Genomic DNA, 27,484 nt, shown 5'->3' on the forward strand with positions numbered 1-27,484 from the left:
CACTTCTTAAAAGATGCAAGACTAGGGGAGAGTCTGATGGCGGTAGGCAGGCTATTCCATAGGAAGGGAGCCGCCCGTGAGAAGTCCTGCAAGCGCGAGTTGGCCGTATGAGTGCGGACAACGGACAGGAGGTGGTCACGGGCAGAGCGGAGAGACCGAGAAGGGACATACCTATGGATCTGTGAGGACATATAAGAGGGGCTAGAGTTGTTCAGTGCTTTATAGGTGTGAGTTAGTACCTTGAATTGACTCCTATAGCATACAGGAAGCCAATGTAAGGACTGGCAGAGGGGTGAGGTGTGAGAGAAACGACTAGAGAGGAAAATCAATCTAGCAGCAGCATTCATTACAGACTGTAAGGGTGCAGCACGGCTATTGGGAAGACCACTCAGGAGAGGGTTACAATAATCCATGCGGGAAATTACTAGAGCATGGACAAGCTCCTTGGTAGTATCTGGTGCAAGAAAGGGGCGGATGCGGGTTATGTTTTTAAGATGGAATCTACAGGATTTGGCAACATGCTGGATGTGAGGCTCAAAGGTGAGACCAGAGTCAAGTATGACGCCAAGACAGCGCGCTTGCAAGGATGGACTGATGTTGGTACCACAAACTTGGAGGGAGAGGGAAAGAGGAGGATCAGTATTAGGAGGAGGAAAGACAAGGAGCTCAGTTTTTGAGAGATTGAGTTTCAGAAAGCGGGATGACATCCAGTCAGAGATGGAAGAAAGGCAAGCAGTGACACGTTGCAGGACGGCAGGGGAGAGGTCCGGGGAGGAGAGATATAGCTGGGTGTCATCAGCGTACAGGTGGTAGTGAAATCCAAAAGAGGTAATAAGTTTGCCAAGAGAGGCAGTATAAAGAGAAAATAGAAGGGGACCAAGGACGGAGCCTTGGGGAACTCCAACCGAGACAGGGCAAGGGGAGGAGGTATCATTAGAAAAAGAGACACTGAATGAGCGTTGGGAGAGATAAGAGGAAAACCATGAGAGGACAGAGTCACAGAGACCAAGCGATTGAAGAGTTTGAAGAAGGAGAGCATGATCAACGGTGTCAAAGGCCGCTGAGAGGTCAAGAAGAATTAGTATGGAGTAGTGGCCTTTGGATTTAGCTGCGATTAGGTCGTTAGTAACTTTGATAAGGGCAGTCTCTGTAGAGTGGAGAGGGCGGAAGCCAGATTGAAGGGGGTCAAGGAGAGAGTTGGAATTGAGGAAATGAGACACACGGGTAAAGACAAGTCTTTCCAGAAGCTTTGAGGAAAAAGGGAGCAGAGATATGGGACGGTAGTTAGAGGGGGTGGATGGGTCGAGGGATGGTTTTTTTAGTATAGGTACTACAGTGGCATGTTTAAGGTCAGCAGGGACGATGCCAGAAGAGAGCGAGCAGTTGAAGATGTGTGTTAGAGAAGGCACGAGACAAGTGGAGAGAGATCTAATAAGGTGAGATGGGACAGGATCGAGCAGGCAAGTGGTGGGGCGAGAGGAGCAAAGAAGAGCAGCCACCTCTAGATACCAGGAATACACACCTCACCCACCGAACGACACCCACACACAACTCAAACCAAACACAGCACACAAACTAAGATCACTATTAAGGATGCAATAGACATGCCCAAACAACCTCTGCGCAGGCACCAAAAGTCATCTCTGCAGCTAGGTGAAATGAACCTCTGCGCAGGCAATAAAACGCTATGATAGATGTATTGAGAAACACGCCTCTGCGCAGGCAACTAAACGCGATGTTAGATGCAGGGTATGAAACGCCCCCGCGCAGACGACTGACTGCTCCGATTAATACAACGAGGAACACACCTTCACACAGGCGATCGACTGCAATGTGCACATGCAGCCGTAAACCACATCCACGACATGACACGGATGATAATACTCGCAACACAATTACATGAGTCACAAATAACCATCCACGGGATAGCTATGCGAAATGTCAAAAGCATAGCACTTTCATTATCCACCTAGGTAACGCACCTAAATGACACAAGCCTTTACATACTCCTTAATGTACCATTGCATTTTCACAAGGGCCAATTTAGAACCACCCTATACTGTTGTATGCAATACACAACTATTGTTTTTCTTCTAGACAAGTATGTTGAAATGTTAATTCAGAATACTGTGGTTAAGTGTTAGATTAAAGCTTAGACAAAGTTTATGTACGATAAAAATGACCTGATTGATTCGCCTCTGCGCAGGCGATAATTTACAACTGTTATTCTATACTGATGCGTAAGCCTCTGCACAGGCGACTGTTCGCTCTCATGAAACTCGGTTTGATGTAAGAAAACCTGACATGATACCAATAAACATATTTAAAACAAATATATATCTGTGCAACTGCAATATATTTTGTACACATCTATATATTCATAAATATTTTTGCACGTTTAAAATGTAGTCTAGTAAATCTGCACCCCAATTTTCTGGTTGTTGTGGTATACTTGTGTGGAATGGTATACTGGGATGAAGAGGGGAATATAAGCAGATTTTTATTAACTTAATATTTATTTAGGCTTGACGTTTTGTCCACATTTTGAATATATATAGGTAGGTAGGTGTAGAGTAATAGGGAGATAGACAGAAAATGTGTTTTGTTTATATCCTTCATTGGTTGAAACATGCTGAAGAGGTTAACGAGACAACACATTTTATTTTTTAAACAGAGTTGTTTGTCCCAATGTGTGATAATATAAATCTTCTAAGACAGTTTCCTTTTTTCCAAGGGAGCTACCTTTAAGTTAAGAGGAAAATGGATTAAAATAAGCCTGGGGCAACACAACACAAGAAGAGAAATCTGCCACTTTAAATTATAAAGACGAGTAAACATATTTTAACCTTGTTTTCTGTCTGGCTTTTAGGTACTCTGCGATCTGTTGCCTAGTAATGTTTGTCAAATGCAAAATACGAAGGCAATTTACATGAACTTTACTGAGAGTTAAGTTACCCTAAAGGGACAATAAGTCCAAGCTCAGTGCAACCAGACATATATGGTGAGATACAGGGATCGAGAAGAAGCAATACTAATGCGACATTGTAACTCTCCACAGACATAGATGGCCCCTGCCAAACAGATTGTATTACACAGTTTAAATTGCCACAACATTCAAGAACCAAAGGGCACTGATTGAAGCCAGTGACAAGGCCCTTCTTTGTGACTTATGGCTTCTCATAACTAACTGATTGACCAAATGTATGCAGAACACAATAAATCTTCTTATAGGTAAAATTAGAATATCAGTAGGTATCAAATCTTCTTCTAGGTAAAAGTAGAATATCAGTAGGTATCAAGTAGGCTTGGGGGTGCAGTCTCTGGGAGACCAGCAGGAGGAAAGAACACATCACAGCACTCCCCTCCCGCTGGTAACAGCATGTAGTGTTGCTGGAAGGGGGAGGGGAGTTAGAAACTACAATGGGGGGTTGGGTGCAGAAGAGGCACAAAAAAAGGGTAATGGGGTTGGGGGGAGTGGGGGTAGGAGAGGCACCCAGAGAGACTGAGGCTATGTAACTATGTAACAGGGCCGGACTGGGAAAAAAATTAGGCCCGGGCATTTTTCAATCGGAGCAGCCCCCTAAGAAGGGGGCGGGGCCAGAGAGGGTGTGTTTTGTCATTACTAATGACAAGCACGCCCCCTCGCAAAGTGAGCATGTTGGTTCAATGCGCAGAGCCCCACTGAAGAGCTCTGGCATTAGAAAAAGGCCCTGAATTTGTTCTGCACAGCGCAAGCAAATTTAATAACATGCTTGCGCTGTGTTTGCTTTTAAATTGTCTCTGGTGTCTCCACAAGTGGGATACCAGAGGACAAAAGGGCCAGGAAAGTGCATGGTGCATATGTTTGAAGCCTGCTTGTGGGATTGCGTGTGTGTAGAGTGTGGTGTGGTATTGTGTAAATAGGTCAATTTCATTTGTGTTTGTGGTGTAATGTGTGGCTAGGGGCTGTAGAGAGTGTGTGTATAGGGGGCATAGTGTTATAGGGGATGTAGCGAGTGTGTGCATACGGGCTGTAGTGTGTGTGTGTGTGTGTGTGTGTGTAGGTGACGTAGTGTGTGTAGGGGTTGTAGAGAGGGTGTGTTTAGAGAATGTTGTATGTGTTTGCTGATAAGGAATGTAGTGTGTGTGTAGGTGGTGCAGTGTGTGTGTGTGTGTAGGAGATCTACTGCGTAAAGGACCTAGAGTGTGTATAGGAGATTGTGTGTGTGTGTGTGTAGGGGATTAAGAGTGCATATAGGGTAAGGGATCTAGCGTGTATCTGGAGCGTAATGTGTGTAGTGGTGCAGTGTGAGGGGTGCTGTAGTGTGTATATTATATTTGGACGTATTGTATGTTTGAGGGGCACAGTGTGTGTGTCTGTAAGAGGGGTGCTGTGTGTGAGGGTGTTTTTATCTGCCGTCACATTCTAGGTTTCTAATTTTCTTTGTCTGTTAACTCACTGAGGGTTATTTGGGTGCTGTGTGTGTTTGGGTGTCGCGCTGTGTGTTTGGGTGTCGCGCTGTGTGTTTGGGTGTCGCGCTGTGTGTCTGGGTGCGCTGTGTGTCTGGGTGCGCTGTGTGTGTTTGGGGTGCGCTGTGTGTGTTTGGGGTGCGCTGTGTGTCTGGGGGTGCGCTGTGTGTCTGGGGGTGCGCTGTGTGTCTGGATGCGCTGTGTGTCTGGATGAACTGTGTGTCTGGATGCGCTGTGTGTCTGGGGTTGCTGTGTGTGTCTGGGTGCTGTGTGTGTGTCTGGGGGTGCTGTGTGTGTGTCTGGGGTGCTGTGTGTGTCTGGGGGTGCTGTGTGTGTGTCTGGGGGTGCTGTGTGTGTGTCTGGGGGTGCTGTGTGTGTGTCTGGGGCTGCTGTGTGTGTGTCTGGGGGTGCTGTGTGTGTGTCTGGGGGTGCTGTGTGTGTGTCTGAGGGTGCTGTGTGTGTGTCTGGGGTGCTGTTTGTGTGAGTGTATTTTTTAATTTAAATTAAAATATATATTTTTATTAATAAAATAAAATGTTAAATGACCCCCCCTTCCCCCCTTCTTACCTTTATCCTGAGAGGGGGGAGTCCGTTCAACCATGAGGAGGGGCGTGCTGCCATGGAGGGTGCTTCCTTCCCTGGTGGTCCAGTGGTGAGAGTGAACTCTAGCCTGCAGGCTAGAGTTCACTCTCGCGAGATCTGACCGTTGCCGCGATAACCGCGGCAACGCTCAGAATCCCGCGAGAGGACCCGGCGGAGCTGCTGGATAGAGCTCGCCGGGTCTTCTCCTCCCTCCCTCCCCAAGCGGCCGCATCTGAGTGCCTGTGGGCCGGTGAGGGAGATCTTTGATCTCCCCACCGGCCCATGGAGGCAGACAGCAGGGCTGGCGCTCGGGTAGCGCTGGCCCTGCAGGGGCTGGCAGGGGAGATCCTGTGATCTCCCCTGCCGCCCTCGGCCCCACGGCCATCGCGGCCCACCGGGCATTTGCCCGGTGTGCCCGATGGCCAGTCCGGGCCTGCTATGTAACTATGTAACTATGTAACTATGTAAGGGTAAAAAAGAGGCACACGATGAGAAAGATACACACAGATTTGGCAACATTTGTTTTTTTATGAAGGGTGGGGGTGCAAGTAGCTGGTCTTGCCTAGGGCGCAAAATAGTCTTGTACCGGCCCTGCAGTAGAACAGCCAAAATTGACTTACAGTGGCAGCTCGCAGAATAGGACATGAAATTCTAAGCCCTGATAAGGTTATTTTCAAATGGTATTCATTTCCAGAATAAAAAAAACACGCATGCTCTACTTATAATGCTTGTGTTATGGAAATGCCTTTTTTCTAAAATAATATCTGGAATTTCAATATATATAAAGTTTGCAATTTGCATTTAAACATGATAAAGCCAAAAGTTTTAGAAACTACGTGATAATATGTGTATGTAACATCAACTTTCAATGAAAAAAAAATGTATTTTGATCTAATTGATTACCATTAAAAAAATCAACCAGTATATAAATTTATGTTATAATGTGCGTTAGAAGTCAGTTTCCGTGGATGGTAGCTAGACAGACAGACACTCTCGACTTTTCCCTTACCTTCAATAAACCTATTAACCAATATGTCTAGGTTGTCTTCTCCAGTGACAGCTCGTATTTTCTGGAAAGCTTGTTCATAGGTCTCTATTGTTTCTTCTGTTGGGTCTCTCTTCTTCTTTTCTAATTCTTCCTTCTCTTTTTTTTTTTTTTTAACGAAAAAGTTAAACAATAATGAAATGATTAATGGCGTCATCAATACCTGCAATAACATTTTCTAATTGTTTGAGCATTTAACTTTTACGACATGTTTTGATTGCAAAATTCATATTTAAACCACAGAAGATAAGTATTTCAACACAGGCATGTCATCACCTGTCACCACTCACTCACTTTAGCTAAACAAGAAATGCTAGGCTCATAATTTTAAGGGGTTATTGAAAGAAACTGTTCATCAACAGATTTATAACAACACATGTTTTTATAACATTTAACAAGTAAAAGGCAATATTTATTTTAATTGTTTTATTGTGTTTAGAGTATGGTGCAAGGAGATCCCCTGTTTATGTAGCTGTACTTCTATGGAGTTGGCTTGTAATCTGCAGGAACAACATGCAAGTCACCATCTCCTCTTAAATGCTGCCCTATAGCAGAGCCAATTATATCCATTCATGAGCATACTCATGTAATATATAATATTAAGCATTATCTTGCATGGCAATTTCGCTCATGTCTTTACAGTGATGACATTGCTGTCTATTGCTGACCTACGTATCATGTAAGCACCTTACTCGATAGAAGCTCAAGCTGTAGACTAAAAAAATGAAAAAATGAAATTGGGGCATTAGGATTGGGTAGATACTTTTTAGCAACGTTTTGGGGAAATGTGGAAACTTCAAATGTAGGTATGATTTTAAAAACATTTTCATGCTATTAATTCAATTAATATACTATATATACCATAACACAAAAACAAAAACAAAAAGATGTAAGGTAAAAGGGGTAGCAAAGGGTCCGTCAAGTTTCAGTACTGCAACATGTATTTGTATTGCCTTTTTAGAAGGATGATTCAAGTCAAAGAATAAAGTATCTAAGCTGTTTTTCTTGTACACCCTGCAGTATATTCCAGCCCTGTCTTGCGAAACTGTGCAATATGAAAAGTATAGGGACCACAGGGCCAATTTCCCATTAAGGTACTAGAGTGACTCCAATCCAGGAGCTTCAAGCAAGACTATGCCGCCCCTACCACCAAAACTAGAGTTTATCAATTGCATTGTAAAAACTAGAAGGGTTTAACCTCTAAACATTAGCTGAGTTAAATGGTCTGCCTCAAAAACCATAGTGAACATTGAAATAGAAAAAACAGAAAAACTATTTTGCTCCATATTCACACAATCGCACTCGAATCATGAGCACACGCAGGGAGGTGTGTGTGTGTAGAGCAAAATATAAATCTAATTATATTTGTTGTGCGAACACCTGTATAGTCACACAATTACAGATTAAGTGTCTTCCCACGGGGGGTTTTCACACATCCTTTCACATTAGTTAAAGTAATAGGCCTATTAGTAGTCTGCTGATATCAGTTCTAGCTACCTCTTCTGCGCCTTGCTTCAAGGACCTCTTCACTGATGGAGCGTTCTTGAGTCTTGATCCCCATAAACTCCTTAAGCCGGCGGTCATGATCAATAACACGTTGGAGCTCCTTAATCTCAGCTGTGTGTTGATTGAGGTCTTTCTCTGCTTTCTCTTTTAGTTGCAACATTTTTGTCTGGGCCTCATCTCTTTAAATATTGGGAAGAAAAAACAAATCATGTATAATGATACATATACTCAAAGCTATACGCTATTTTAGATGACATGGAAATAGTTTCTGTCTGTGAGGTCATCAGACCTTTAAAGGGATACTATAGTCACCAAAACAACTTCTGCTTAACGAAGCAGCTTTGGTGTATAAATCATGCCTCTTTACTGCTCAATTCTTTGCCATTTAGGTTAAATCACTTTTGTTTCTTTTTATGCATCCCTAGCCACACCTCCCCTGTGACTCACACATCCTGCATGAAAACAACATGGGGTCATTTTCAATTAGATGTTAACTTACTTTAAAAGATTGTATCCCCTGCTCTGTAAATTGAACTTTAATCACATAAAAGGAGGCTCCTACAGGGTCTAGCAAGCTATTAACAGAGCTGGAGAAGAAAATCAAAATTAAACAGAATTTGCAATGAAGGAAGTATAAACATTAGGTGTCTTTTTACAGGAAGTGTTTAGGAAGGCTGTGTACGTCACATGTAGGGAAGTGTGTCTATAGCTGCATAAACAGAGTGATTTAACCTCTAAATGGCAGATAATTGAGCAGTGAGACTGCAGAGGCATGGTCTATACACCAAAACTACTTCAATAAGCTAAAGTTGTTTTGGTGCCTATGGTGTCACTTCATTGTACGGTTAACAACAGTACAAGTAGACATTAATCACGCTAGAAAGCAGCAGCTTTCATGCAGTGCCATTCGCAATGTTCACTCCAGATACCTGAAAAACTTGAATGATAACAGTTTGCACTAAAGTGAAAATTGTTAAGAATTCAAAGTGAATTTCAAAATTAAGGCTGACGAAACCAAATTTAAAGCACTGCTGACTTGGGGAATTTCTAGTTTGACTACTTTGGCCTTAAATTATATTTTTTAAAAAATTGTTAAAAAAAAAGTAAACAAAGAAACAATAGGATAAGCACAACAAGAATGCTTGTTCAACAAAGTGTTGCTACATTTTACTGACTGAATTCACTTTGAATCCCCAACAATTCTCACTTTAGTGAATAACCCTGCAAGTATAAGATTAGGTAAAGTATCATGATAAAATGCACGGTACAGCCACAAGTATGTCTGCAGTCAGCCGAATCACTGACAGTTAGGTTGTTCATGCATGAGTGTTTGGCACACGTGTACTGAGATGCAGAATGTTCCATTCATATACACGTATATAACATCACACACGTACCTGGCATCATATGCTGAAGAAGAGTCATCAATAACAAGTGCAATTTCCTTTCGAGTTTGGAGCAGCTCCTGCCACGGAATAACAATTAAAATGTTATTAGTTAGAAAATATAGAATTTTTATAGTTAGTAGTTAGTATTTATATGATACCACTCCATAGGAGCTTTCTAGATATATGGAACAGGCTTCCTGTTTTTCATATTCTAGAACAGCATTTGTGCCAAGTGCCATGATGTGAATAAATATGAGGTTATTTGAATTTTAAGTGCAATTTTAAATTCGCAACTAAAAAGTCAAAAAACAGAAATGACTTTGAAAAGAACCAGTTGTTTAGTTATTAACTGAAGGAACCATTTTTAGTCGTTGATTTTAAATTACATTTACATATTAAAAATAGTTGTGACAAAACCTAGGTCAGGGCTCAAAATTCCCAGCCCTGATTAGGGGACATACATGGGCCAGACAATACCTGTGAGCATTCTCAGTACTGTTGTAGAAAGTCTGTTCCGGATTTTAAAGGGACATTCATCACTTTTAGACAACAGTCTCATTCAAAAGCTTAAAGTTCTGCAGGCTGATTTTGTGTTAATATTTACCTGCTTTTTCTTTCTGAGCTATCTAAAACCATTCCAGGGAGGATACTAATCTAACCAATCAGTGTCCTATCCCTAGGAATGCTGGAAAAGTCTATTAGGCATGCCAGACAAATTTACACATGTGCAGTTGGGAGATCTCTTCAACTTGCAACATCCTGACAGGGGGAAAAGAGAAGTCTGATCAGGGTTGGGTTTCTCTCTCCTGTTGCTGCACAATGATGCCCTGTTTCTGTCATTAGTGAACTGTCTGATACAGAGAAGGAAGATGCAAGTTGGAGAAATTCCACTAGCTTAAAGACATGCCCAACAATGCAATCTGACAAAGTCTAAAAAATGTATGGGAAGAAACAAAGAGATTGGCTAAGAACAAACCAGGCATCTGAAAGAGGAACATTTAAAAAGAAGTTCCGGTTTCCACACATTACAGAATTGTATTTTATTTTATGCACTAGACAGCATTCTTCAATACTCCTGATGAAGTCTAAGGTTATTAAGCGTATAAGCGTAGAGTGAGCTTTTATTTTAATTTTATTTATATGTTATTGTCATTCGATTGTTTTATATGCTGCTGTTTTGTTTGCCTTCTGTACCTGTGGAGACTCCTGTCACTTTTACTACTAAGACCAGGACTGGGGACCACAGGATTATTCTGATGGGCTTTTAATCTACCTACACTTTGTAAGTGTAACCATTAAAGCAAGTGTTTTTAATTTATATCAGTTTTGCACTATGTTTCTTTAAAAAAATTTCACATGAACCTTTGGAGCCTGAATACCATTGAATTTAGTGGAACCTACAGACTATTGATGAGCCCAAATTTTCTGTGACTTTGTGAGTTTAACCTTGAATTCTGGGGTTTTTGTAAATTATATTATTATTATGTTCTTCCTCCATTTTATGTTTGGAGCCAGCACTGCAAAATTCTGATATTGTTAAATGTGAATATTACTCAAAGGGGGCGGGGCCGGACCGCCGAGCTGGACGGTCGCAAGTAAGACCAGCTCCAGCAACTTCAGACAAACTGAGCTACAAAACTGAGATTATCGACACAAAAACCGACCGGCGACGGCGGCCCTTACCGGGTGGAGAGCACTAGATCCAGGGTGAGGCTGGCCCAAAGGGTTTCAGTCCCATGGGGGAAGAATCCATACTGGCACAAACAAGGCCTACTCCGGCGGTGAGCGGGGCAGACGGCCGCTGCTCCACTATCCCACCCATTGGTGCTCAGCCAAGAGCCAGACCCACGAGGAACCGGCTCCGTTCCCCCCACTATGGACCGGGTGGGTGATCTCGGTCCCCACCCTCGAGCCCTGACCACTACAAAGCACCCAAAGCGCGACCGCAAGGCCGCCCTGACCCGCAACTAAAACACTAAAACAGTGCAACAAAGATGGCGGAGGCAGAGACCAGAAAGTCCACAGGCTACTTACCCGCAGTGGCAGTAAACGGGACTGATTGCAGGCACCGGCAGCACAGACCACCACTGCAGCCATCTACCCGCATACACCCTCGCGCCCCAACAAGCTACACATCTCATGAAGCTGAGATCTGGCCGAGACTGTGTGATGAGGGACGAGAACGCGACAGGCAGCAGAGAAGGAGGCAAAACAGGCAAGCACGAGCCACACGGAACAGACCGCAGGATCGTGAACCACAATTTGCCACTACCCTGACACACCGAGACCCAGAGGTGTCCTGCCGCACGCTACTCCTGGGCAGACTGGGCTGCCACACAGCGCCTACCAAGCGACCCCGACGGAGTCACACCACACAAGGGCAGCCGACCTGCGGCGAGAACATGCTGAACCCACAGACGACAGGGACTACCAAGAGACATATGAGGACACTCTAAAAGCAAGCCTCTCTGTCGCACAAATTTTGCCTAAAAACCTGGTCTGAACAAGTAAAGGGGGGAGGAGGGGGTAAAACCTAGCACTCACCAGCAATAGCTTATACCCAGTTAAATGTTTATGCATGTTGCCTACCTGTCGCAGCGTGACACTCTAGATTGTACACAATCCAAGTCTAGCATGTCCATCACTAATGATGATACTAATCTACTGAAATCTCAAAGCTTGGTACCCACAATTCAGAGCACGCTTATTAAATACTATGCTGTTAACCATACATTATATAAATCGGTTGCTAAATAATTCTACACAGTGACATCAACTCAATCGACAAGCTACTTTACTAATTTGTACACCATGTCTAAGACTTAGCACAGTATTGTACCTCTCTCTTTATAGTTTATCTAGACATGCACTACCTAGCCTGTTCTCTACACTATATTGTTAAAAAATTGTGCAGTATAATCTAATGCCTTGTAAACTGTATGTTTTGTTTGACCAACTATCGTGCCAATGCTATAGAGGCATGGCTCGACTGTCTGTTACCCGCATGCACGCAAAAATAAAGATTTAAAAAAAAAAATGTGAATATTACTCACATTTTGACGTCTGAATGGTCTGGACAGTCTTAGATTTTTTGGTAAAAAAAACCTGCCAGTGTTTTCAGGATATGTAAAAAGTTCAAACCCTCTTCCTAAATCCCACTACTTCAATTTCCTTTTCTCGTGTCCACTAGGCAGTAACTTTGAACATGGGAAAGGATATTGCTTTTAACTTTTTCTGACTACTTTAGACTTTGCTGGTATGACATCAGCATAATAGTAAAGATTACAAAAATGGAGTCTGCAAACAGTCCTGAAACACAAAGCCTACACGCACATGCTACGGTCCATTTGAGGCAGGGCCAGACTGGCCCACCAGGATACCGGGAAATTGCCCGGTGGGCTGGCACACTATCGGGCTGGTGCGCGGCAACCTAGTGCACACCGGCCCGTGGGCCGCACGGCGCAATTACAGAGTAACTGGCAGGAGGGGACACGCTCCTCTCCTGCCGGTCACAGAATGTAGCATGGCCAAGCAGGCAGACCAAGGGCTGGGAGGGGTAATAGGGACACATGAAGGGAGATTTTTTTTTTAATTAATGGGGGGGGGGGGGTGCAGGGATTTTTTAAATTAATGGGCACGGTGTGCAGGTTTTTTTTTTTTTTTTTTTTAAATACAAACTGCACAGCATACAGTATTAATATAAAAACATGACTAGGCACAAACATGTATGAGTAAATGATTTACACAGTGCATGTTTCTGTGATTGCACTGCTACATTATAGTTATTTTCTATATTTTTTAATAATTCAGTCTAATCTTTTTTATTTAACAAAAAAAAAAAAGAAAGAATGAAGACAGCCTAATCTCGGCAGAGCTCAGACATGTCTGAAGTTAAGGCCAATTGATGAAGTAATAAAGGATAGGGAAAGAAAGACGACATGGAAGCTTTATAGTATAATTTTCCTTGATGTCTGAGATAATTTTTTATAACCCAAACGTGTCTTATTTCTTTATTCATGTGCTTAATTATAAAACAAATGATAGAAAGATAGAAAGGAACTTGGAAGATAGATTATCAGAAATGCAAAGTGATTGAAAATAGTAATGTAAGGCTAAGGATGACTGGATAACGAATGATACATTTACTACATCTGTTGTGTAGGGGGTGCATAATTTTTATGTATAGGGGCTGTATGGACTTTGTGAAGTGGGTGCAGGGTTTTTATGTGTAGGGGCTGTATAAACTTTGTGAAGTGGGCGTAAGGTTTTGATGTGTATGGGGTGTATGAACTTTGCGAAGTGGGTGCAGGGGTTTTCTGTGCAGGGGGTGTATGATTTTAATGTGTAGGGTGGGCACAGGGTTTTTATGAGTGGGGGGTGCACATCTTTTATGTGCAATAAATATTCTTGAAAATCTTGAAAATAAATTGTGGGTGTTTTTTTATACAATTTTAAGGGGTGGGGGGGTTACCAAACACAGGGTCCGCCCCGGGTGTCAAATGCTCTAGGTACGCCCCTGGATATAGGGACACATGAAGGGCTGGGAGGGGGTATAGGGACACATGGAGGGCTGGGAGGGGGTATAGGGACACATGGAGGGCTGGGAGGGGCTATAGGGACCTATGGAGATAATAAGACACATGGAGGTCTGGGGGGTAATAAGACACATGGAGGGTTGGGGGGAATTGATTGAGACACATATAGGGCTGGGGGGAATGACTGAGAAACATGGAGGAATGGGGGGGCTAATGAGACACATGTAAGGCTGGGAGGGGGGCTGTATGGACACATGGGGACTAATGAGACAAATGGAGGGCTGGGGTCTAATAAGACATATGGAGGTGCTAATATGACACACGGAGGGGTTGAAGGAGCTAATGAGACACATGGATGTCTGGGGGAATGGATTTAGAAGCATGGAGGGGTGGTGGGGGTAATGATACACATGTAAGGCTGGGGGTGGAATGAGACACATGGAGGGGCAGGTGAGTAAAAAAGACACAGAAGGGTCTGGGGAGAAAGAGACAGAGGGGCTGGGAAAGGGGAACAGGAGACACACAGAGAGGCTGGGGAAGGGGAAATTGAGACACACAGAGAAACTGTGGGGAAAGAGACACACAGAGGTGCTGGGGCCTGGGAAATAGACTCACAGAAGGGCCGGGGAAGGGGAGAAAGAGACAAAGGGGCTGGGGCTAAAAGGGGCTTGGGGAAGACACAAACAAAATGCATCTTCACTTGTGTCTCCTGCTCTCCCTGTAATTTAGAGTTGACCGGTGAGAGAAAGACTTTGTATTAAAGGGACACTTTAGTCACCAGAACTTCTACAGTTTAATCTAGTGGTTCTGGTGTCTATAGCCTGTTCCTGTATGCTGAGCACTGTATATGCTACCTTTTCAGAGAAAAGGCAGTGTTTACATTGCTGCCTAGGAACATCTTTAGTGACAGTCACTCAGACGGCCGCTAGAGCAGCTTCCTAGTACAATGTGCACAATGCTCTGCATGGAGGCGCTGAATGCTCCCCATAGAGATGCATTTATGCAATGCATCTCTATGAGGAGATGCTGATTGGTGCAGTGAAGTGCAGCGTTTTGCCACACTTGCGCAATAGCCTCCCAATGCTTTCCTATGGGAATTAAATTGGTGCGGAGATCATCCAGTTGTCAACCAAAGTGAAGAGCACACTCTTGTTACTTCAAAATAAGCACGGTAACATCATTTTTTTTACTGCTGTGCAATAACATACATTCACAATTTCAGTCCAATTACAAAACTTTCCTTAGTATGTCAAGGTAGTTGGACTGAAACATTGATTATATGCAAATGCACTTCTGCTTACAACAAATCCGCTTTTTTGTTTATTTTGAAGCCCTATGAGTGCTTTCTTTCACGTTTGAGTGATAATTTTCAGTTTTAAGCTTTTTTTTCCCCCTGCTTTCATATCTGCACACTATGCTGGTGCGATGCATTATGGGCTGGTATAGAATTATTTTCCAGGGCTGCTTTTCATTCCCAGTCCGGCCCTGATTTGAGGGCAAACTGGTTGCTTAATTGGAGATTTGCAATGTGGGGAATTTTTAGTCCTGGTTTGCAGTGTAGGGACTGGGTGAGGGCTGACCTTGGCAGTGACAGATCATGTGACCATGACCAAGTGGTAACAATTAGAAGGTTCAGATCAGCAAGTATTGGTATAAATAACATACAGTTGAAAGCTGTGTGTTTAATCAGGGTTTGCAGTTCATTTCTTATATGTAGGTATGTGGTCATGATAACATTGACTTAAACTACTTATCATGGATCAGTCAATGGGTTAAATATATCTCGTTGGATTGTATTAGTGTTTTGTTCAAGCATGTTATTCTCACCTTCTCCAGTTTTCTGTAGAGCTGTTCAAAACGAGATCGCTCAATTCTCATGATGTCGATTTCTTCTCTCATTTTGGCATTTTTTACCAGTTGAGAATTGAATTTGGTTAGAGACTATTGGCAAGAGAGAAAGAAAATTATAACATACCCAAATCTATAATAATAATAAAAAAAAAAAAAAAAAAAGTACCCACAGCTATGTGTTTTAGAGCATTGCAATGATATGTAACATACGAGGACCATAATTTCCTTTTGAAATCAGTTGCTCTCTTCTTTATCCAAGATGATTTACCAATGGGACTGGGAAATGTAAAATGCAATCTCAAGTAATTTGCAACCAGCACTGTACATGGAAAATGTAAACATAATCAAGACACATTTAGTATCTAAGATGCACAAATACAAGGCGCATTAATCATGCAAACGATTTGGTGTCTTAGCTATGATGATAATTTCCTTCATTACGGTGGTGATCAAATGTTTAATGTACACCAACTATTATAGAATTTGAGCAAAGGGTATGAATAAGTCAATAAATATCACAAACAAACAGAGAAATCAGCAAATATCTTTTTTTTTTTTTTTTTTTAAGGATATGGCATGTTTCAGTTTTAGAACAAAATCATTCCTAAAGTTAAACTCCTCCATTCCTAAACAGTTGTTGATTCTCTTTAGAATTATAGCTTAAACTACAGAAAATAAGATTCAATGTGGTGCACATCTACCCAGTGGGGATTTTTGTAAATAGAAAAACAATAAAAATATGTCTTCATATTCAACACTACTGAGCCCTTGATCAGTTTATGATTGTCAAGGACAAGTACAATACCCCAGTGCACAGAGTATAACCTCAGTAATTAAGTGTGTTTCCGGGCCCTAGAGTGGCTGGAATACATGTAAAACAGACAGACAGACAGACAAAATAGTTAGGACTAGCCAGAGTCAAGGGAAACTAGAATTTAGACAGGAAATAAAACAAAGCTAGGTCAGAGATACCAGAATACAGTATGGTCACGTGGGTAGCCGGGTCAGTAACAGTACTACAAAACAGTATAAACACGCTATTGGGTCAGAAGAAAGCACAACCAGGCACTGTGCACTATAAACTGTGAAGTCCAAAATGTGACAGAGCAGTGATTTAGCCTCCATGCGTCATTCGTGACATCATGATGCCGGCGTGCATGAGCCACGTCATACAAAGGGGAGTGTGTGCTGCGGCTGACATCAGTGTTGCAGGAAGTAGTTGAGAAAATGGTGGTGCATCAGATAGTTACTCCATTACATCAATATTTTTTAGATCCCCAAATCATGGCTATGATTTAGGTTTTCCTTTCCAGTTTATGATTATTATGATTATGTGATTATGATATTTTCAGTTGGCATTTTCTACTTTATTGGCATCAGATCTTAAATTCACTGTTTAATGTCAATTGATAGTTAGCAATGCTATAATGGAAGCTGAACTTGAGGCTGATTTCTTATCAGAACTTCTAGGTAGGGAACAAATCTAGATTCTGTTGAAGCCAAACAAAGGTAATAAAATGTCCAGAAGCCTTCTGGATTTATAATTACATATGTTGAAACAAAAACTCTAAGGCTCACCCTGTGCAGTCGGTTTTCCATTACTTTCACATGTTTCTGTGCCTGGGTTTTTTGCTGTATGGTTGATCCTGAAGAAACTACCTCTTGTTTTTTCTGTTTAGACAATTTCTTCTCCCAGGATCTGATCTGCATGTGATACATTTCTATTACATTCAACATAAGTACATTAAACATGATAAGACTATAGTAAGGATGATTCATAAATGGATCAATGTATCAACAATAGTAGTGATATGGGGAAAAAGTCCAAAAGTGGAGAAAAGAATTCCAGTGGTCTCTATAATGATTTTTCTTCTTTTATAATTTTGTTCCACAATTGCTCCTTATGCATGGGCTTCAATTTAATATTTTTAGATTAGCTTTTCAATTGACTTAATATTTTTGGATAAACTTTCAAAATAGTTTTTTTCCCCCAAAATATTAAAATAGCACACAATATATCATGTATAAAAATATATAAATGTTTTTATAATAAAATATATATACCATAGTGGCATAGTATATATATATTACCAGAGTATATATATATATATATATATATATATATATATATATATATATATACCAGGTTATTGCAGTATTCAATTATACCTTTTTTATTGGTAGAACATACAAAAAAGGTATCATTGGATACTGCAATACTCTGGTATTTTGACATTTTGTCCACTGGACTAATATGGCTAATCCCAATCTCTCTCTCTCTCTATATATATATATATATATATATATATATATATATATATATAGTGTGGGAGTGTCTTGGTCTGGCCTGCATGAGTGCTGCCGGCACTGGGGAGCTACAGTTCATTGAGGGAACCATGAATGCCAACATGTACTGTAACTGAAACTGGGCCGCAGGGCAGTATTCCAACCTGATAACGACCCCAAACACACCTCCAAGACAACTACTGCCTTGCTAAAGAAGCTGAAGGTAAAGGTGATGGGCTGGCCAAGCATGTCTCAAGATCTAAACCCTATTTAGCATCTGTGGGGCATCCTCCAATGGAAGATGGGGGAGCGCAAGGTCTCTAACATCCACCAGCTCTCACGGCAGAGGACTCCAGTGGCAACCTGTGAAGCTCTGCCCATGAGGGTTAAGGCAGTGCTGGAAAATAATGGTGGCCACACAAAATATTGACACTTTGCGCCCAATTTGGACATTTCCACTTAGGGGTGTACTCACTTTGGTTGCCAACTGTTTAGACATTAATGGCTGTGTGTTGAGTTATTTTGAGGGGACAGCAAATTTACACTGTTATACAGGCTGTACACTTACTACTTTACATTGTAGCACAGTGTCTTTTCTTCAGTGTTGTCACATGAAAAGATATAATAAAATATTTACAAAAATGTGAGGGGTGTACTCACTTTTGTGATATACTGTGTATATATGTATATATATAAATTTAGGCCATATTCCCTGTATAAGAAAGTTTTCGCAACATATTCTCAAATTCTGTTAATAAAATATACATTTTTGGAAAACATGATCATCCTGATGTCCCATAAAATAAATTTGTCATTCCTACAATGTTTTATTCTTTGTGTTTACAACAAATTTAGAGGATTGTGTGTGTGATTTTGCTCATATTTAACATTTCTTAGTATTTCGTTTTTTGATGGTATCCTGTATTGCTAAAACAGTTGGAAATTCTTTTTTTTTTTCAATGTTGCATTTTTGCCAATGCTTTCTAGCTTATTGTGATGTACTGTTGTTATCAAAATATGTTCTACCTCTTGCTCGAGGTTATTGATAGTCTGTTTCTCAAGCGCCAGTTGTTCTTCTAATTCATCCTTCTGTTCTAGCAACGAATGCAGAGTCTCCTGACTTTCCATGTCACGGGTCTGGTTGGATCGACTCTCTGAGATCTTTAAGTTTTTTAGAAGTTCCTCACGCTCTTTCTTAAGTGTCTGAATTTCTGCACTGTGTGAAGCCATGAGAAGTCACACAATAATGAGATCTGGTCATATTAGAGCAACATCACTGACATTAATACTTGATGGGCTTAGTATTGGTAATCATTTTAAATCGTAATTGTTAAGATATTTATATGACATTTTTAAAGATACAGTTCTTTCCTTTTACATCCTTTGACATCACTATTCTATCCAACATTATTCATTCCAAACACTGAATCATACTCTCTTAAGTACCCTATAAGACATATAAAAGTTAAAAACGTCTAAACTACAAAACAAAAACTCTGGAAAAAAAGAAAAGAGATGCTAGCTGGAACTGTTTATAGGAAGAGATAACATAACTGACTGTAACTTGCATATCCATAAAGATTTAACAATGTCTACATGTCAGTCAATTGTATTCAGATTAAACAAAGAACAGTTGAGAAAAATATAGACTGATCTTCTTGTTGCAAAAAAACATGGTTATTACATAAACTGGTCATTTTCAGGAAATTGCTAATTTTAAGTAAAAAAAAATAGCTGGGTTTTTGAGAATTTGAAAAAAACTCTCCATATTTGTAATACTGTCCCATGAGACGTTGAACAGAAATAATTTATCTTCCCCTATGCTCCTGATTAATGTGTTGTCCAATATTTCCTACATCCTCCCAAGGTAAGGTACTAGGAATGCAGTCAGAAATATGTGTCAACCATCACAGGAAAACTGTTTTATGACAGATATGTGTTTATAATAATTTTTATAAGCAAATGTAATCTATTTTAATGACAGTTTCCCTTTAAATAACATACACACAAATGACACAGTAGCAAGAGCAAGGCAATGCTTCATGTTTTTAGACAGCATGTCCCAGAGTACCTTATTGCACTAATGACATGACATTAACGGAAAATACCCTAAGGCAGACTGCTGTCTGTTAGAGGTTGATGTCAGATTAGTTGAACAAATCTTCAGAAAGAAGTACATACTCCTGTCTCCTGATTTGTTCTTTTTTCCCAATGGTGGTGGCTTGACGCTGTCCTTCCTTTAAGCGAAAGATGCGCTGCAGTTTGGCTAGTTCACTGTCTGCTGCAAGAGAAAGCACATACATATTAAATATAGCATGCCGTCATGGCTAAATATGTTATAAAGGTAGAACCTTTTATTTCCATACATTTTAGTTTTTCTTTCAGACTTAGCAGTAAGGTAATGCAGTTACTCTAAATTCTATGAAATTGAACCAAAGCAACTTTAAACAGCAACAAAGTGTATAACACGTTTTGTTTTTGTTTTGTACAAAATTGAAATGCAAAACTAAAACATGTTACAATAAACATACATTTATCTTTGGATCTGATCTGGGTAATGGGAATGGAAATCATTTCAGTTCCTCCACTAGGTTCTATAGAAGCCTGCACAGATCATTGTCTACAGGGCCTCTTGAAGAGCACAACGTTTGAGAGAATAAGGTAGAGAGAGCTCTGAACTAACATTAGGAAATGCATGCTGTACTATGCCATTTGAAATACTGATGACTGGTATCAGGAAGGACTGCATTTAGAACTCTTCGGGCCCCTACTACTCTAATGTTCAGGCCCTTCCTTACACACTTACACACACACTCCTAAACTCAAATACCACTCACAATCACCTAAACACTCACAGACAAATCAGTCACAAACATACAGTCACAGAACAATCATACACAGACACAAAGATTCTGATACACATGAATCCAAATTTCCACTTGCCATTGGTGAGTGAAAATGTAGCCGTGGCGAGTAGAATTTCCCCCTTGTAAGTGAGTTATGGAACCTCCAGGCTTGCAGTGGTCAGTAACTTTTAGCTCCTGGCTACTAGCATATAACTTGCACTTTTAAGCCCATTTCATCATTTTCTCCTGGCACTACTATACATTCCTCAAATGGCTACTAGAGCTGCTTCCTGGGGCAGTGCTGCACACTGTGCATACTGACATTCATTGTCTCCACCCTCTGCATGAATACACTGAACTTTTCTCATAGAGATGCATTGATTCAATGTATCTCTATGAGGAGATGTTGAATGGCCAAGCCGGCGTTTGGCTCCGCACCCTGACCTGCCTCCTTGGTTGAGATCACCACAATTGATCATCTCAGCTAATCCAATGATTTCCTATGGCAAGGGGGATCAGGGGGACTAGATAGTTTTCTTCTATGGTTTTCCTATTTAAAATGTGTCAACATAACATTCATGTTGGTTCAAGTAATATTGTTTTAAATGAAATGTCAACTGCAAAAGGAATGTATTGTGGAAAATAAAAACATGGAGGGTTTGGGTTAAAACTCGTAACTACTAAAAACCCTCAATTGGATGAAAACATTTTACTATTTCTTGTTTACAGACCCAATTACTCATCTATGCCATCTTAACAGTTTAAACCTTAAATATTCTTTTCCAGCATGGGATATTCAACGACAGCACCAACGAGCAGATGAAGCTAAGTAAAAAGGACAATCTGTTCTCGCACGAGGTCTCTAAGGGTGAGAGGCTTACAGTGTGGTAAAGACATTGAATGTCATTTGTCCATAAGGAGTTGACATATTTCTGGGACATAGGCATATAAACGAAATAAAACAAAATGTAAAATGTAAAATCCAGATGTGATCTGCATAGGATAAAACTGATGTGTACCATTGCATACTGATATTATTTTACACTTATCAGATTTTCACATGTGACCAGGAAGGGCTCTCACTGCTTTAAGGTGGTGAACGACCTTGCCTTTAGATTTAAACAATACAAGGGACTTTGTAAGATTTCTCCTGTTGACTGTGTATAATAACTAAGGTCAAGTAAATGTGTATATCCGACTACATGATTTATATAAACGAAGCTCTTATATAACATATAGGGAATACAATTTATCTTAAAATATACAGGCAGGAACATTTGATGAATAGCCAAGGTGATTATTATCAGGTAATGATAAATTTGTAGGTTCCAAAGGTTGCCCATTATCCATTCACTGTGATATTGCTGAATTACTGAATATAGATTATTCATGATTAATATGATTTGTGCTAAAAAAAAAAAAGAATACTACAGGATTGCATTAATTCAAGGCCATTTGGTACATTTCAGTCTGCCCATTTAATATGGAAATTCTGTCTATTTCATTAAGTTTAGTTCTCTATAACTCAGCTGATAAAATCCCTCTGATATCAACTTTATTCAAAATCAACCAACTAAAACATAACTAAGATAAATAGCTAAAGTTATTGTCAAATGTGTCTTATTGTGTGGGATTCATTTTAATATAAAAGAGAACTATCGTCACCCAGAATGCTTCATCACAATTAGGTGGTCTGGGTGTAGTGTCCCTGTAAGACATTACAGTTTTTGAGTTAAGTCCACCTCAAGTGGCTGCTAATATGAGAGGCACTAGTGGCATGTCTGCTGCACTGACTGAGTAAAACTCACTCATGTGACGAGGAAGCCCTTAGGAAAGCACTGATTCAATGTGTTCATATGGGGAAGATTAAAAGTGTGTGCAGGTCCCCAATTCACATCTATGAAGGGTAGTGGATTGGACCATACCGAAGGAGGCCCTGACTTCTCCGTGACATTGCAGGAGGCGGAGAGATGAGCAGCATAAGCAGGTGAGCAAATAATATATTTTATTCAATTTTAATGCAAATTGTGGGGGTGCCTGAATATGAGTAAGGACAGGAACACTATGACATTAGGAATACAGATTTCCTTTAAATGATATTCAAATTGAAACTGAATTGTAACCTGATGACAGCTATATGTTTTACTGCTTTAGAAAAAAACAAAAAAAAACATGCTAACACTAAGGTAAGAGAGCGTTGATGAGGGAATTATGGCTGGGGTATTGTTTTAGGTTTAAAGGAGGTTTGAGATGGAGTGAAGGGTGACTTAGTGTTATGGAGGTTTAGTGTCAGTAGTAAAATATCTGATTGGGAACAATCAAATGAACACACTTATAGAGAGTCAGTTGAATTGAACAGTTAGCCAAATGTCAGTCTAGTGGAATAGCAAATACTTCTGAAAAAAAAAAAAATCAGCTTTCTGTGAATAGCAAATGCTTTTTACAGACCAAACACTCATGTAAGACAGTGAAATTGTGACAAGCAAACATCATCTGCTTTCTATTTTCTAGTGGTTTTCATAATGACAGAGTGTCTACTGTTATCAACAGCTGTAATATTAAATATACTCCTGAAGGAACAGACCTCTTACAGGTGTCACATAGGACCTCCTTTTATTCCAGACTGTATCCGATCACTTATGAAATGAGCTTCTAAAAGGCCTGATGCACTCTCTGGAGACTTATTTCTCAGTGCGACAGCGATATTTGCATGGAGAAGGTGCATGCGTATTTATCTTTCATTTTTATTTCTTATTTTATTTTGGTTTGTTCTTTTCCATCTTCCTTAATGGCAAACGGCATAATTATCTTGCAGCACCACAAATGTTATCACTGCATACATTTTTCACAATGTTCTTTTATTTATCCATTCTCTGATTAACATTTACTTGCACATTGCTTATTGACTGTTTGCATTATAGCTTTGATAATAAGTGAAAAGATTACCCATTCCCTCCAGGTCCATATCACTGCTGTCTGATCGAATGCTGGATGGTGGTCTTCTGTTAGGCATTTTGAAATCTGGAAAAATAAAATTGTTTGAAAATGCATTAAATATAAACCAGGGACTTAGACCTGACAATGCTGCAGTCTTACAATCTTCGTCTCCTTTATATATTTATACTATATATACATATATACACATACATATATTGTAATACATAAACAAAGGTATACTTTGAAACCTCTCAGAAGTGCATTAAAGGAAAACATTTGTCATTGGTTACCATTATTAAAAATCATTTATTACATATGATATAGATTATTTATGTATTATTGCAAATTACACATAAGTAAATACCCCCTTTCAGTGGATCCTAGTTTTACACTTGTGTTGTGGGAGCAGGCAGCCATATTTACGATCTGTTGGGTGAGACACAACAGTATCTACTAAGACTTTGCTCTATTTGTACATCTGAATCTAGCTCAGAGCACATGTTTCAAATACCGTGTACTTGCATATAAGATCAGGATGTGTGAATACACAATAAATCTTGATTATGTTTATGGTGTTTGGTTAGATAAACTGACCAAAGAAGATTAAAAGATGGAGCAAAGGTAGCCCGGAAGATGCACGAAAATATGGTACTTACTAGTTTGTATGCATTATTAATTCACACAGTGACTACAAAATGCAAGCTTTTACTTTACACAATAATCAACATTTCTAACAGTTTTATTTCACCCCCTATTTTCTGTGAAAATTGTGACCATTCTGGGGGGCGGAGCTTGAACTCGGAGCTGAGCGGACGTGTGCGGCTTGAGCTCCCGCTCGATGAACTGACCTTCTGGGGAAAATCCCCAGAAACCTTCAAGCGACTGACGCCACACTAGGCTAAGTCAACCGGGGATACTGCGACGACAAGGCAGATACCTTTCGCGGGCGTCCTCGGTACCGTAAACCGCAGCTACACGTTGAGGCCTGCAGACGACTAAGGGGGGAAGGGCGGCCGTCTTCCCTGCCGACTGGTATGTCCAGCAGACCCACTCTGCTCCTACCCCCCCCCCCCCTATCCCCGGTCCCCGCTGGCTGGCAACTCGGAGTCTCTCTGGGAACAGAGACGCGGAGGAGCCGCACCCAAGATCGCCAGCAGCAAACCAGCAGAAAACCACAGCAACAGACACAAGCACCAAACAAGCGACAGGGCCCCTGGAGGCTTTTGATCAGCACTGTAAGAGCTTCTGGATGATACTCTGCAACCAGGGCCTAACCCGCAGACAAGCGGTGAAAGCGGTGGCCCCATGGATCCGCCCGGTAACCCGGCACCGCTGTTATGGGCCCCTATCTCGAATCCCCAAAACTGCCGCCCAGCAAAGCAGACACCAGCGACCAACGAGGCAGGCGGGGGAGCCGCATGGCATGGGTGCCGACACCGGTACGGCGTACCTCCACACTCTACAGCCTCTGCGACTAACAGAGGCATAACATGGAGGTCCACCCCCCAGTTTAGCGCTGGAGTGAAATCCAGACCGCGGGACACCCTTGAAGAGGCGCAACTTGGAGCCCCGAAGAAACATAGGCTTAACGACCCAGGAGCCGGAGCTCGGGAGAAAGTCCACGCACGGAGCTACCCCATAACGGGAATTGGCTGAGGGACCCAAGAACTTCCTTAGCCACACGGCAGAACCAATAGCGCACAAATATCAAAGTGACTTTCGTTCTGTCTCCATGATTCCTATACTGTTATTATATCACTCTCCCACACATTCTGTTGCTGTGACCATCCTGACAACTCACACTAACCTCACTCTATATACATACCCAGCGGTTATAACACCCTGACATAGGCTACTGCTCTAACTCCAAACCTCACTCATCACGTACCTGACACAACAGAGCTAGCCCCTAATGTCCACAGTAAAATATTCCTGCTAACACGACACAACCACATAAGCCTGTGTAAACTAGAAATTCACTTTCAATGCTACTACTATATATGACTCCGCTTGTTTGCATGCTAATTTTTACTTTTACTGCTGACGCTTTACTGAACTACTCGTGTCTTTTGACAGATTGTCCATTTTGCTTATTAGAATGTTTAGCAATTCAGCAGGTACTAATCTACGTCAGTCATGTCAATTTATTTCTCGTAAATACCTCTTGCTAATGTTACTCGCATTTACTAACCTGATTTACTTAGCATTACTCTAACAATTTAAAATGTGTGCAGTTTAATCCCATGTCACAGTACCTAACCTGCTATAGTGGCTGATAGCTCTATTCAGTGGTGAGGCCACTGTGTACACTGAGACCAGGTGGATTTTGTGCCACCTATATACAACTGGGTGGGGCCCTTTAATTACCGCTGCTATCAGGTGGATTTTGTGCCACCTCTTTATGCATATGACACGGCAAACGTAAGACCTGGTGGATTTTGTGCCACCTGTATCTACACATACATATCTGGGTGAGACCCAGTAGAAAACCCAATTTCCCTGCTGGGGAGTCTGGTATTCTTATACCACATATCTATTTACACACCCTGCTGGGGTACTTATATTTTGGCTTCCATCTATACCCTGCTGGGGTTATACAGGTACCTATGGTACCATCACTTGCGGTGTTATTTCACCACAGCCTGACCCCTGCTCCAACGGACGCCCTGTGCCATACACTTATTTGACCCATACTGGTCCCACTCCATAACATTATGGAAGCATCCCAGAACCCTGCGGCCTTTTCGACAATGATTGCCGAATAGTGATGTCGCGAACATAAAATTTTCGGTTCGCGGAACGGCAAACGCGAACTTCCTCAAACGTTCGCGAACCGGTGAACCGGGCGAACCGCCATTGACTTCAATGGGCAGGCACATTTTAAAACCCACAGGGACTCTTTCTGGCCACAATAGTGATGGAAAAGTTGTTTCAAGGGGACTAACACCTGGACTGTGGCATGCCGGAGGGGGATCCATGGCAAAACTCCCATGGAAAATTACACAGTTGATGCAGAGTCTGCTTTTAATCCATAAAGGGCAGAAATCACCTAACATTCCTAAATCACAATGGATATGGATTGACACCTGACATATGACATATTGACACCTTGACATATGGATTGACACCTGTCCTCAGTGACCCTGATACACACTGACACAGAGCAAAATAGGGACTGTTCCACCTACATAGGGTCACTTGGCAGATATGGATTGACACCTGTCCTCAGGGACCCTGATGCACACTGACACAGAGCAGAATAGGGACTGTTCCCCCTACATAGGGTCACTTGGCAGATATGGATTGACACCTGTCCTCAGGGACCCTGATACACACTGACACAGAGCAGAATAGGGACTGTTCCTCCTACATAGGGTCACTTGGCAGATATGGATTGACACCTATCCTAAGGATCCCTGATACACACTGACACAGAGCAGAATAGGGACTGTTCCCCCTACATAGGGTCACTTGGCAGATATGGATTGACACCTTTCGTCAGGGACCCTGATGCACACTGACACAGAGCAGAATAGGGAATGTTTCCCCTACATAGGGTCACTTGGCAGATATGGATTGACACCTGTCCTCAGGGACCCTGATACACACTGACATAGAGCAGAATAGGGACTGTTCCTCCTAAATAGGGTCACTTGGCAGATATGGATTGACACCTGTCCTCAGAGACCCTGATACACACTGACACAGAGCAGAATAGGGACTGTTCCCCCTACATAGGGTCACTTGGCAAATATGGATTGACACCTGTCCTCAGGGACCCTGATACACACTGACACAGAGCAGAATAGGGACTGTTCCTCCTACATAGGGTCACTTGGCAGATTTGGATTGACACCTGTCCTCAGAGACCCTGATACACACTGACACAGAGCAGAATAGGGACTGTTCCCCCTACATAGGGTCACTTGGCAGATATGGATTGACACCTGTCCTCAGGGACCCTGATATACACTGACACAGAGCAGAATAGGGACTGTTCCTCCTACATAGGGTCACCATTTTTAGCCCAAGGCAGCTCATCTCATCAGGCCTTTTTTA

The 27,484-nt window shown here is 41.5% G+C and overlaps 1 protein-coding gene across 2 annotated transcripts in view; it reads right to left on the reverse strand.

Moving 5' to 3' along the window:
- ODAD1 (outer dynein arm docking complex subunit 1) overlaps window positions 1–27,484 on the reverse strand; it is a 93,975-nt gene that overhangs the window by 56,639 nt on the left and 9,852 nt on the right. The window contains exons 2-9 of one of the 2 annotated variants that reach the window (XM_063437135.1): window positions 23,435–23,509; window positions 19,824–19,920; window positions 18,669–18,858; window positions 16,935–17,060; window positions 15,333–15,446; window positions 8,980–9,047; window positions 7,574–7,761; window positions 6,041–6,175 (exon numbers count right to left, since the gene is read on the reverse strand). In XM_063437135.1, coding sequence (XP_063293205.1) covers window positions 6,041–6,175; window positions 7,574–7,761; window positions 8,980–9,047; window positions 15,333–15,446; window positions 16,935–17,060; window positions 18,669–18,858; window positions 19,824–19,920; window positions 23,435–23,501 — 985 coding nt within the window. In that variant the 5' untranslated portion in view covers window positions 23,502–23,509. Of the gene's footprint in view, window positions 1–6,040; window positions 6,176–7,573; window positions 7,762–8,979; window positions 9,048–15,332; window positions 15,447–16,934; window positions 17,061–18,668; window positions 18,859–19,823; window positions 19,924–23,434; window positions 23,510–27,484 lie in introns of both variants that reach the window. The other variant, XM_063437134.1, reaches the window with a different exon arrangement.

Source organism: Pelobates fuscus, chromosome 11, assembly GCF_036172605.1.
Source record: "Pelobates fuscus isolate aPelFus1 chromosome 11, aPelFus1.pri, whole genome shotgun sequence".
In the NCBI taxonomy this organism is placed as follows: Eukaryota; Metazoa; Chordata; class Amphibia; order Anura; family Pelobatidae; genus Pelobates; species Pelobates fuscus.